An 11,262-nucleotide genomic window follows, 5' to 3' on the forward strand; every position below is an offset into this window, starting at 1 on the left:
GATAAATTATATAATTACTTATTTTTTAATTTTTAAAGCTATAAGATTCAATGTGATAAGAAATCTTGGATTTTAGATAAAGGCCTTGTTTTTAGCATTTTCGTTTGTTTATGGCAAATATTGTTCAATTATAGACTAACTAGGATCAAAAAATTCATCTCGTGATTTACAGATATATAATTAGTTTTTATTTTCATTTATATTTAATGCTTTATGCATGTACCGTAAAATTTGATGTGACAGAAAATCTTGAAAACTTTTTATTTTTTAGGATAAACTAAACAAGACCTAAACAAGACCTTTAAGCCAAAGTCTTTTTAAGACAATCCACAAAACGACTTTCAACTCCACTATCTAGAGAAGCTTGCTGCTCCACATAAGATCCAAAGTCTTTTTAAGATAAAACCACAGAGGTCTACCAAACAAGCTGTTTGGAGACACGGACTTTTTTCGTTTTACTAACGGACTTTTTTCGTTTTACTAGCGCCCTGTTTGGTTCCACCAAATAAATTTTAGCTAGCTAAAATTATTTTAGCTAGGTGACTAATAGAACTAAACTATTTTAGCTACTTTTAAACTACTTTTAGTTAATGTGTTTGTTACTTTAGCTACTAAAATAACTAAAGTTTAGCTAACTAAAATTTAGTTGGTGGAACCAAACAAGGCCTAGTTCTAGATAAAGAGAAAACTCACAAGATACAGAATTACTATTAATTGATTTATTGTAAAAGAAAAACACCACTTGCTGAAAAAAAAGGCTCATACATCACCGGACCAAAGAGACGCAGAGTTTTTTTTTACCACATTCCACCATCATACCACATTACCAGCATACTCATAATTCTTTTAACCCAAATTTATTCCACAGAACGACCGAGGTGAACTGCCGTTTCCTCCAATCACGCAGGCACGACGATCCGACGTGCGGACTGACGTCTAGCCGGAGATCTGAATGGACTTCACCTCAGGCTTCTTGACGTCCTCCTTGGGCACAGTGACTGTAAGCACGCCGTTCTCCATGGCGGCCCTGATCTGCTCCGTCTTGGCGTTCTCAGGCAGTCGGAACCTGCGCAGGAACCTGCCGCTGCTCCGCTCCACGCGGTGCCAGGTGTCCGTCTTCTCCTCCTGCTCCTTGTTGCGCTCGCCGCTGATCTGAAGGATGTTGCCGTCCTCAACCTCCACCTTGACCTCCTCCTTCTTCAGCCCCGGGACGTCCGCCTTGAACACGTGCGCCTCTGGAGTCTCCTTCCAGTCGATCCGCGCGCCAGCGAAGGCCGCGGTCTCCGAGCTGGTGCGCGGGAACGACGGGAAGAGACTGTTGCTCCCGCCGGAGCCGAAGGGGAAGCCCTCAAAGGGGTCCCAGAGGTCGAGGGAGAAGGGATCGAACACGTTGCTGCGGCGGATCAGCGACATGGTCGAACGATTTTGCCTCCTATCTAGTCTAGCTTACGACTACGAATTGGAGATTTGGGCTGAGAGGTTCGAACGATTTGTTTGAGCTTCTGATCGCTGCTTGTGCTGTCTCGATTCCTCGTCGCTGGGGCGTGGGGAGCTTTTATAGAGGAAAAGCGATAGTGAAGAAGTGGAGGAGAAAGTCGTTTCTGGAGAGTTCTCACGTGTTCGAGCATGGACCCGACGCCGCTAGATTCGAGCGTGGAGAAAGCTAGAGCTATCCAGTGGGTCTCTCTCTTCTAGATCGAAAGTAGCTGGGCTTCTAGTAATTTTGTTCATGGGCCAAGGCCCAGCCTTGTGACCCAAAACAATTCAGCCCAACATCAAACAAGGCCCACGCGTGCACACTGGTCAGACCTCTGTGTCTCGTCTTCCTAGTTCAGGACTTCGGATTCAGGCGACTCCCCGCACGCACTCGAGACGGCGGAGTCGTCGGGGAGGTGAGGACGGCGTGGTGAAGTCGTGAGGAGAAGAAAAAAATTCCACCGCCGTGGCAGCCATGTCGGTGCAGGAGTACCTGGAGAAGCACCTGCTCTCGCGCAAGATCGAGGAGGCCGTGAACGCGGCGGTCCGCGCCAAGGTCCCCGACCCGGTGCTCTTCATCGCGGGCCACATGCGGCGGGCGGCGCCCGCCGTGATCACGAGGGTGCGGGCGCGCCAGATCCTTGACGGGCACGGCGCGCCGGCCGTTGAGGTCGAGTTGCACACCAACAAGGCCGTGCACCGAGCATCCGCGGCCGGCGCGGGCGCGCCCGAGGGCGCCGCCGCCGACGCGGCCGGGGGCTCCGAGAGGCGGAAGATCCTCGCCAGGGCGGTCGCCGACGCGGTGCGGGTGATCAACGACAAGGTGTCGGAGGCGCTCGTTGGGATGGATCCGCAGCAGCAGGCGCAGATCGACCAGGCCATCATGGACTTGGACAAGGCGCGCCACAAGGTGGAACACTCGGAGATCCTTTCCCTTTTTACTCCCTCTGTGTTTTTTGTTCCTGAATTCTGCATTGCCAAACCCATGCTATACACAAACAACTGATGGCTTCATATGCTCAAGCAATTCTTTACATTGGGTATATAGTCAATTTAGGGGCAGTATGGGACACTAATTATTTCGGTTATATTTGTCTGTTCGGAAGTACTCCTAATGCTGTTCTTTTCACTGTACTTGTGTTTCCACTTACCACTACTGCCTCAAATTTTTTTGTATCTTGATTCCGTTCCCTTATTTCTGACAAATAGATTTTATCCAAATGGAAATGGCTATTATATTGTGCGAAATGCAGGCTGAGCTTGGAGCAAATGCTATGCTGGCAGTGTCAATTGCAGCTTGCAAAGCTGGTGCTGCTGAAAAAGAGGTGCTGCTTTTCTGCTAAAATCATCATAATTTGAGAAATATGTCATGCCACCGCACAGAATTCTTATTGTCGGATTATTGGATGCTTGTTGCCGTGCAGGTTCCACTCTACAAGCATATAGCAGATCTTGTTGGCAAAACCGCTACAACTCTTCCTGTCCCTGCAATTACAGTCATTAATGGTGGAAAGCATGCTGGAAATGGTCTTCCCATTCAAGTATTCCTCCAAACCTTTAGAATCTGAGAAGTTGAAGGCATTATTCCCTTATTTTGTCCACTTGAGTGATTGAGTCATCTTTTGCCTAAAGAGAAACATATTAAGATAGTTAGTTGTTCATGTATATCAACCATATCAACATGTTTAACTGTAGTTCTGGAGTAACTATAAACCTTTCTTATTTGTAGGAAATTATGGTCCTTCCTGTTGGTGCTAAGAATTTTGAAGAAGCAATGCAGATGGGTTCAGAGACCTATCACCATCTGAAGGTAGCCTTCACTTCTAACAATCTGTGGTACAGATATCTATATGTTAGCAACATAAGTGTTGTTTTCCACTCATACTTGGTTCAGGATGTTCATCAGACATCATAAGATTCTGTTCAATAAAAAACTAACCTTGCACTCAGCCTTTCTGATTCCTTCTCTCTTTTTTTCCCGTTCTGAATTTAGCTACTATTAATTCATTTGGGTCGGTTGTCGTTGAGGTAAAGTACTGACATTATAGACCTCTTAGCTCTTACAAGTTCTGCCTTCAGACTGCCAGAAAGGTTTGCTCACTTTTGTAGATATTTACTTACTGAATAATTAATTTTACAGGATATTATCTTGGAGAAATGTGGCTCAGACAGCTGCAACATTGGAGATCATGGTGGGTTTGCTCCAAATATTTCCAGGCAAGTGAGAAACTATTTACTATTTTCTGATATCACACATTTCTTGTTTTCCCAATTGGGGACCTACATATGGATTTCAATATGCCATATCTATGTTGCTTTATTGATGTTCAGCATATCTGAAGGCCTGGATCTTGTTATTGCGGCAATAGAGAGGGCTGGATATAATGGGAGAATAAAACTGGCAATTGATGTTGCTGCTACTGATTTTTGTGTAGGTAAGTAGAAAAGCAGTGCATTGCCTATGCATGGACTATGTAAATGTTCAAAAATTATCTCTTGGAACTAAAAATATCAAACAGACTATGAAATTTGGTGATAGGATGTAATCATTCTGCTCTGGTTGTGTCTGCTTACTGGAAGAGTTCCACACAGTGTTTTCACTTTTAGGCCCCTATCCATATTATTTATGCCTCATTTTTTCTGTGCTACCTGCTATTTGTTTAGTATTGTTGCTACTAAACACTAGAACCAGCCATTGCCATTGAAAACATGCTGTCAGAACCACCTAGCAGGAATCTTGTAACGATGTTGCTACATACTCTGGGATGACAAGATACTGTACAATCTTGAACCTTAGAAATAGTGAGGCTGAACGTTAGTTGATTCTATAGTCAATGCATTGGGTTCTTTTGTATTTGCTATGTGAATGAGTTAGCTTATGGCTATGTTCACCCAACTCTTTGCAGGAAAGAAATATGATCTAGAGTTCAAGTCAACAAAGAAATCAGGGCAGAACTTCAAAACTGCTGATGATATGATTGAGATCTATAGCCAGCTTTGTTCAGGTATCATCTTTCTTTTTATTCTACATATTTTAGTTTCATGAAGCATATAAACACGAGTACGCTGATTTCTTTCCTCCACTTTCTGCACTAGAGTACCCGCTTGTCTCCATTGAGCAGCCCTTTGATAAAGATGACTGGGAGCACTCAAAAAAATTGACCACTCTAGAGCTGTGCCAGGTGATTTTTTTCTTCTAACTTTCAGTTATTAGTTCGTGAGTAGCTCATGGTATGAAATATCTACAGGTTGCAGGGGATGACTTGTTGATGTCTGACCCCGAACGCATTAAGTGGGCAGTTAGTGAGTACACTTGCAATGCTCTTGTTCTCAAGGCAAGTATCAAGTCATCCATATAAATTCTTTCTTATTGGGGCTAGTTTGTGTTATATATCCATGTTATTGGAATAGTTCGAGAGTGACAAGTAACAGTACCACACGACATGTAAATCTGGAATTAGGCATGCTTTATTTGACAATTACTACTTGACAGTATTTGGATGCTCATACTTATTCTTTATTAAAATGCTACTCTTCCTTCTCAATGTTCATTATAAATGAAGCTTTGTGTAGTCTGAGTTGAGTTGTAAGCTTTCTGCACTAGAGTACCCGCTTGTCTCCATTTATCATCCATATATTATTTGAATTTGCTGAAAGCTGAGAAACTTGCAATTAAACTAGTAGGCTGAAGCCTCTAGGCACATTGTGGTTACAACCTCTTGCTTGGACGTGTATTTTCATTACAACCTTGCTCCCTTAAAGATCATATATGGTTCTGTTGACGCCCTATTTCAAACACGATTATTTCATAGGTTTTGGCAGGAAACATACCTCTGCCTGCAAAGTTTCTATATTCCTTAGGGGCCCTTATTATACTGTTTCTTGTCATGTTTGGTTTGTTAATAACATTTTTATATATGCAGGCAAATCAAGTGGGCACTGTCACTGAGGCCATAGAGGTTGTGAAGCAGGCAAAGGATGCTCATTGGGGTGTGGTGGTGTCACATAGGTCTGGAGATACTGAGGATTCTTTCATTGCTGACCTGGCTGTTGGTGCTGCAGCCGGACAGATCAAAGCCGGTGCCCCCTGCCGTGGAGAGTGTCTAACTAAGTACAATCAGGTTTTTCTTTCTGTTGAATCCTTTATATTTCTATGCGAGTACACAGCATACACACCACCATGAATACAGCTGACTTGTGGTAACCTTGCGTTGACTTTGCAGCTGCTTAGAATAGAGGAAGAACTTGGAAGTGAAGGCGTCTATGCAGGGGAGAATTGGAGAACTGTAAGCACGAGCTAATCTGTGGTATCATTTGAGTTGCGGGGAGAATTGGAAATCTTGACCTGCTTCGTATGTAGCCACTTTAACTTTTCTTTGTTGTCTTGTCCAATTGCGTGTGCTCATCCTCAGCAAGGATATGGAAATAGGGTGGTGAAATGCACCATTTTGTATTAGATGATGGCATTGTTGTCGAACATATACATAGTGGATGCAGTGGTGGGGTTTACATTTTTTGTGTTGTTCAACTTGGATTTGTTTAATTTGTGTATAGCATGGGTTATAAACATGAGTACAGAACCTGAGAAGATGGTTTGAGGAATAGAAGTGATTTACATTACATTCTAGTATAACTGGTCCTTTTTCTTATATCATAGTCATATAGTTGATTCTCTTCAAGGTTATGAAACTATTTGGTAGTGCTCACGTCTCTGGCTTGAACTACAGGTATGACCTAAACTATTTGCATGAGTGCATACTTTTGTTTTTACATTCAACTTTGCCTAGATGAGATTAACTGTGGATAGTACCGTATGTTTATGGTTTATTAAGGCAGTCACAATTGATTTTCCAAAATCTTTGCATAAGGATTTTTAAATCCTTTTTTTAATTAAAAGGTGGAAATACAGGTGATAACAGGGGTATATGGATGAACATACACACATAATCAATCTAGCCCTTTCTATTTATCCTGACTTCTGAGTGGAATATTTATAGGTGGTGTCAACAACTTTAAAGCCGTGAATTATAGCATATTCAGAGTTAGTATAGTAAGATGATGTAAGTAGGTCGTATAAGGTGTGCTCAGCGTAATCCAGCAACAGGGATGTCTTGCAGTCGGCAGTTCTCTGCGCACAAGACCGGACAAGAATAAACCCGGCTAGCTGCAAGTGTAACCGTTAACCCTGCCTGAGAGAGCTTCTTCACTTTCCCTTTCTTGGAGGCATGAGCATGAACCTACCAAAACAGGGTAGCTTTTCGACCTTATGCCTATGTATAGAGAAGAAAGTTTACTCAACCGAAAAGAACCTTTTATTATGACCATATACCAAACCAGACTGCATAGTACCCAAGACAACAAAACAACATAGGACTATCGATCAATAAGGGCAAGATACCCGATTTCATTACTTGCACAACAATTCCAGTGAAGATTTCACTACTTGATGCACAACAATTTCATTGGAAATGACATCAGTTCCATGGTTCACCGATGTGATCCAGCTAGCACAGCAAAGGATACCAAAATAGATAGTCCGGTATCCTCAGGGCATAGATGAATGACATACAGCATGCGTTTTTAAGTAAAAACAGGAGGCTTCCCAACTCTCGCCTTCAAACCCCCACTGTTGAAATGGCACGATCAGGAGGAATCGGAGGCTGGTTGTTCTGGCTGTGCTTCAGCAGCGCGCTTGACCGAAGCACACTTGATCAAGTGGTTGTAGCTTCCCTTCTCCTTGAAAAGTTGAGAGAAATGGTGTTTGCAGTAGAGGATGCCCTCCAAGGCTGCATAGTTGGAAGGTGTAATCGCACAGCCCCCGTGGGAGCATTTGAAGCATGACTTATGGTATGCCTTTTCTTCAACTGTTACCTGCAATGTTTTTAACAGCCATGCATTAGAACCACCACTGTCCACATGTTTTGTTGGCTCAAGGAAAACAATCAGAAAGAGTTTTGATGATTCAAGGCAATCAAGAAAGGATAATGACAAATTAAGATGAACAAAGATATAATTTTATTGTTAAATGGAGCAAATTTTAGGTTGACAGCGCGACCAGGTTAACATGACTAGAAGGGGACAAATATTTGTTCAGTTGTGAAAGCCATTGATACCCACATCTTCCATAGCACATATTGACCTTGAGGAACTACTGAATTAGATACCAGAGTTTCACAAGCTACATCCCAAAAAATTGAAAGGAAATAATGAAAAGTAAAAATGCATAATGTGATCAAAATTACCTTCTCAAGAGGATATGCGGTTTTACCGCAAGTCGCACACTTGTCTTGTGTTCCTGAAAACATCCTTGCAGCTTTGCTTGGTGATCTGGTCTGGATAGCAGATTTTGAACGAAACTGTTTACTTCTCCATTTCAAGAATACAATGAGACAAAGACTAAAGCGTACAGACTAGCACTCACCAGCTCAGGGGCCAACTTTTCCGGAGTAATCTTTGCGGCTGAAAGAAGAAAACCACGAGCACATCACTGCATCAGATCACAGGAACACAAAAACTTGTATTTTCATGTCAATGCTCGGTACTGAATGAAAGCGTACGTGATTGTGATTGGAAGCTCTTGTTGTAACTCCCGGTCTCCTTGAACAGCTGCTCGAAATGGGCCTTGCAGTACGGCACTCCTTCGAACGAGGAATAGTTGCTCAGCTATCGAAGGCGAAAAGGATGAAGACGGAGGCTGTCAGACCTTACACAACTGCTTATCTTTGCCTAGACATACATCGACAGGTCGTCCTAAACAGAAGATCAAAATGGAGTTTTCATTTGCATCGATTTCCTGCCTAATCCTCTCTGTTTTACCAAGTTAGCAAATGGGAAACGGACAAAATCATGATCTCTTCTGCGCATACAGAATTTTCCTGATACTAGGAAACTCGCACCAGATCCGTTCGCGGCGACCATTCGCAGATCTACTACCCGATGCTACATGGCATTGCCCCTACAGATCCATCCACCTACCCATCACAAGAGAACATGCGCAAGGGAACGTACGGAGAGGGTGGACTTGCAGTGCTGGCACTTGAAGCAGGAGCGGTGGAAGGCGACGCCGTCGGTGGAGAGCTGGTCCATCGGGTACACCGTCTTGGTGCACACCTTGCACTTCTGCTGCGTCCCGCTAAACATCTTCTCCCGATCGCCGGCCAACCCCCCTCTTTCTCTCTCTCTCTCTCTCGGGTCGTGGCCGCCGGGCGAGATCTGACTGAGAGCCCGATCCGGCCTTGGCCTGCGCGCGCGTGGCGTGGGATGGATGAGGAATGAACACCTCCTCGCCCGGCGTCCCGATTGCCGCGCTTATATACGCAGGAGCACCGATGGAATTATGATGGGTTCGTCTCCCTCTCCCCCAGCTCGCCCGCCCGCGCCTCACTTTTGCCGCGGCGGAAAGGAAAAGGCAGCAGCAGCGGCAACAAACAAGCGACGACGAGGGATGTGGGAATCGGATGATGATGATGGAGGCACAGCACAGTGCCGTGCTGCTGCTCATTAAACTAGTGAGCAATTATTACTACCACCATTAGTGCGCATTCGAGGAGGAAGCTCCGCGCACAGGATGCTCTGAGGGCTCGGGTCACTGGTGGCGGGGCCACCGCCGGTTGGGACCCACGTGTCGGCGAGTAAGGAGTTCCGCAGCTGCGGTGGGGGGACCGGGTAGAAGTACGGGAGAAGCGAGCCCTGGTCGCATGGGTGGAGGGGGGGTGCGAGCGGGACCCAGGCGTCAGGATCTGTGGCGTGGCGGCTGGCGGGGAGACGAGATATTATTGCGCGGGCAGGCGCGGTGCGGCCCACGTCGGCCAGCCTTTTTCCGGCTGCCTCGTCGGACTATCCTCTTGTTTCTTCGTGATTGGTTCTGGCACTGGCTGGCATTGATGAAGTCTCTCGCGACTCGCCCTCTCTCCCACAGTTTTTTTATCCAAATTTTTATTGAGACCGAAAGGACGAGGCGTACCGCGTAGTACATAGGCTTTGCTGAGATAAAAAAATTACTCCCTCCATCCTAAATTGTAAGTTATTCTAAAAATCTTAAAGAGTCAAAGCATTTTTACGTTTGACCAAAATTACAGAGAAAAATACTAAGATTTGTAACGTAAAGTGAATATACTATGAAAATATAATTAAGAAAGAATCTAATGATACTTAGTTAGTACTATAATAATAATTATTTTATAATATAAATTTGGTCAAACTTAAAAAAGTTTGACTCTCCAAGATTCTTGGAATGACTTACAATTTGGGATGGAGTGAGTAGATTTTAATATTATAGCACTTTTATTTTTATTTGATAAATATTGTTCAGTCATAAAGTAATTAGACTTAAAATATTCATCTCGCGATTTATAGGCAAACTGTATAGTTAGTTTTATTTTCATCTATATTTAATACTTCATGCTGCAAGATTCGATATGATGCAGAATGTTAAAACTTTTTTGGATTTTGGGGTGAAGAATAAGGCCATACTCCCTCATTACACGTCTCGCTTCTCTTAATTTTTTTCAATTTAACTAAAAATATATTAAATAATATAAATATTTATGTATATAAATAAGTGTATTATAAAAGTATATTTCATGCTTAATCTAATTGGTACAAATTACATATAAGAAATATTAGTATATTTTTATATGTATTTGGTTAAACTTAAATTTTTTGATTTTTTAGAAAATAAAATGTGCATTTATTTGTGGATGGAGAAATATGCATTTTTTATACGCGCAGTACTGTCTCCGGGTAGTTAACAGTGGGGCCCAGGGAGGAGCGTGTCGTGCTCGTTGTTGTTGGGCCGGGTCCGTCACGGTCACGGCGGCGGCGGCACGCACCAGGGGCGTAGCAGTGGACTGTGGACAGCTCTGTCTCGGCAGACGATCGTAGTACAATCCACCTGTTGCACCTACTGTACAGCTCATTTTTCGTAACGTTTTGCTTTTACAATCATGGTTAGCGTAGTTGCTAAATCATGCACGACCTTGTGGTTGGTAATAATACAGTATAACTAACTAGCTAGATAAATGCCAAATTGCAGCTTCCTGTTCCGTTGCCAATTGCCATCACCGATCAAACATTCGCTATAATCTTGCACTTGATTGGTGCGTTTGGTTCGTTAACAAGGTTAGATGATACGTAGAATGATAGATGGCGGTCTAATTTTGTTTTGAGGTGTTTAGTTAGGGACCAGTATGGATGGGATGATTCACATTAAGAGATCTCCTGCAGATGTTGGATAACTGATCTAGTAAATTTATTTGGTAGACGAGATCATCCACCTTTGCTAATCTTTGCTATTAGTAACAACTTCCTCATCCCAAATTATAGGTCATTTTAGCTTTATTAAATTAAGTTTCTCTAATTTTAGTAATGCCAATTACAAATTATGTATATATATAACACCAATTTGCAAGGTAGTCCCTCCATTTTTTAAGCTGCATTAGTATTTAAAAACATATTTTAGTGTATATGTTATCAATTCCTATAGACTTATATCAATATCATATTTAATAAGAAAGTTATAAAAAATCTCCCTCACATAACTTGATATGTCACTTTCTCCTGTCTATCTCTCACTCATACTCTTTTTCCGTTTGTCCCTTAGGTCTTGTTTAGTTCCCAAAAAGTAGTCAAAATTCTCCGCACATCGAATCTTGTGGTATATGCATGGAGCATTAAATATAGATGAAAACAAAAACTAATTGCACAGTTTGTATGTAAATCGCAAGATGAATCTTTTGAGCCTAGTTAGTCCATGATTGGATAATATTTGTCAAATAAAAATAAAAA

At 42.8% G+C, this 11,262-nt stretch overlaps 3 protein-coding genes across 3 annotated transcripts; 1 reads left to right on the plus strand and 2 right to left on the minus strand.

The window, feature by feature from the left end:
* On the minus strand, positions 695 to 1,650 carry LOC8081529 (17.9 kDa class I heat shock protein). The gene has a single exon (XM_002468081.2). It carries the CDS (start codon positions 1,411 to 1,413, stop codon positions 937 to 939), a length of 477 nt encoding a protein of 158 aa, XP_002468126.1. The 5' UTR covers positions 1,414 to 1,650; the 3' UTR covers positions 695 to 936.
* LOC8081530 (cytosolic enolase 3) lies at positions 1,824 to 6,103 on the plus strand. The gene is made up of 11 exons (XM_002465457.2): positions 1,824 to 2,386; positions 2,730 to 2,801; positions 2,901 to 3,017; positions 3,206 to 3,286; positions 3,617 to 3,693; positions 3,808 to 3,911; positions 4,383 to 4,481; positions 4,573 to 4,658; positions 4,725 to 4,811; positions 5,400 to 5,597; positions 5,700 to 6,103. The coding sequence occupies exons 1-11, from the start codon at positions 1,952 to 1,954 to the stop codon at positions 5,775 to 5,777; spliced, it is 1,434 nt and encodes a 477-aa protein (XP_002465502.1). The 5' UTR covers positions 1,824 to 1,951; the 3' UTR covers positions 5,778 to 6,103.
* On the minus strand, positions 6,851 to 9,013 carry LOC8054287 (LIM domain-containing protein WLIM2a). The gene is made up of 5 exons (XM_002468082.2): positions 8,485 to 9,013; positions 8,034 to 8,139; positions 7,898 to 7,935; positions 7,719 to 7,808; positions 6,851 to 7,347 (listed from the first exon to the last, which is right to left on the minus strand). The coding sequence occupies exons 1-5, from the start codon at positions 8,614 to 8,616 to the stop codon at positions 7,120 to 7,122; spliced, it is 594 nt and encodes a 197-aa protein (XP_002468127.1). The 5' UTR covers positions 8,617 to 9,013; the 3' UTR covers positions 6,851 to 7,119.

The sequence above is a fragment of the Sorghum bicolor genome, chromosome 1 (assembly GCF_000003195.3).
Source record: "Sorghum bicolor cultivar BTx623 chromosome 1, Sorghum_bicolor_NCBIv3, whole genome shotgun sequence".
NCBI lineage: Eukaryota > Viridiplantae > Streptophyta > Magnoliopsida > Poales > Poaceae > Sorghum > Sorghum bicolor.

What these genes read in the sequence shown, in the direction of transcription:
- LOC8081529 (XM_002468081.2), bottom strand. Translation starts at nt 1,413, where the DNA reads ATGTCGCTGATCCGCCGCAGCAACGTGTTCGATCCCTTCTCCCTCGAC.
- LOC8081530 (XM_002465457.2), top strand. Translation starts at nt 1,952, where the DNA reads ATGTCGGTGCAGGAGTACCTGGAGAAGCACCTGCTCTCGCGCAAGATC. An exon ending in TGCTACTGATTTTTGTGTAG is followed by an intron (nt 3,912 to 4,382) that starts GTAAGTAGAAAA and finishes AACTCTTTGCAG; the next exon opens with GAAAGAAATATGATCTAGAG. An exon ending in GTCTAACTAAGTACAATCAG is followed by an intron (nt 5,598 to 5,699) that starts GTTTTTCTTTCT and finishes TTGACTTTGCAG; the next exon opens with CTGCTTAGAATAGAGGAAGA.
- LOC8054287 (XM_002468082.2), bottom strand. Translation starts at nt 8,616, where the DNA reads ATGTTTAGCGGGACGCAGCAGAAGTGCAAGGTGTGCACCAAGACGGTG. An exon ending in AAAAGTTGGCCCCTGAGCTG is followed by an intron (nt 7,809 to 7,897) that starts GTGAGTGCTAGT and finishes TCTGCTATCCAG; the next exon opens with ACCAGATCACCAAGCAAAGC. An exon ending in CCGCATATCCTCTTGAGAAG is followed by an intron (nt 7,348 to 7,718) that starts GTAATTTTGATC and finishes AAAACATTGCAG; the next exon opens with GTAACAGTTGAAGAAAAGGC.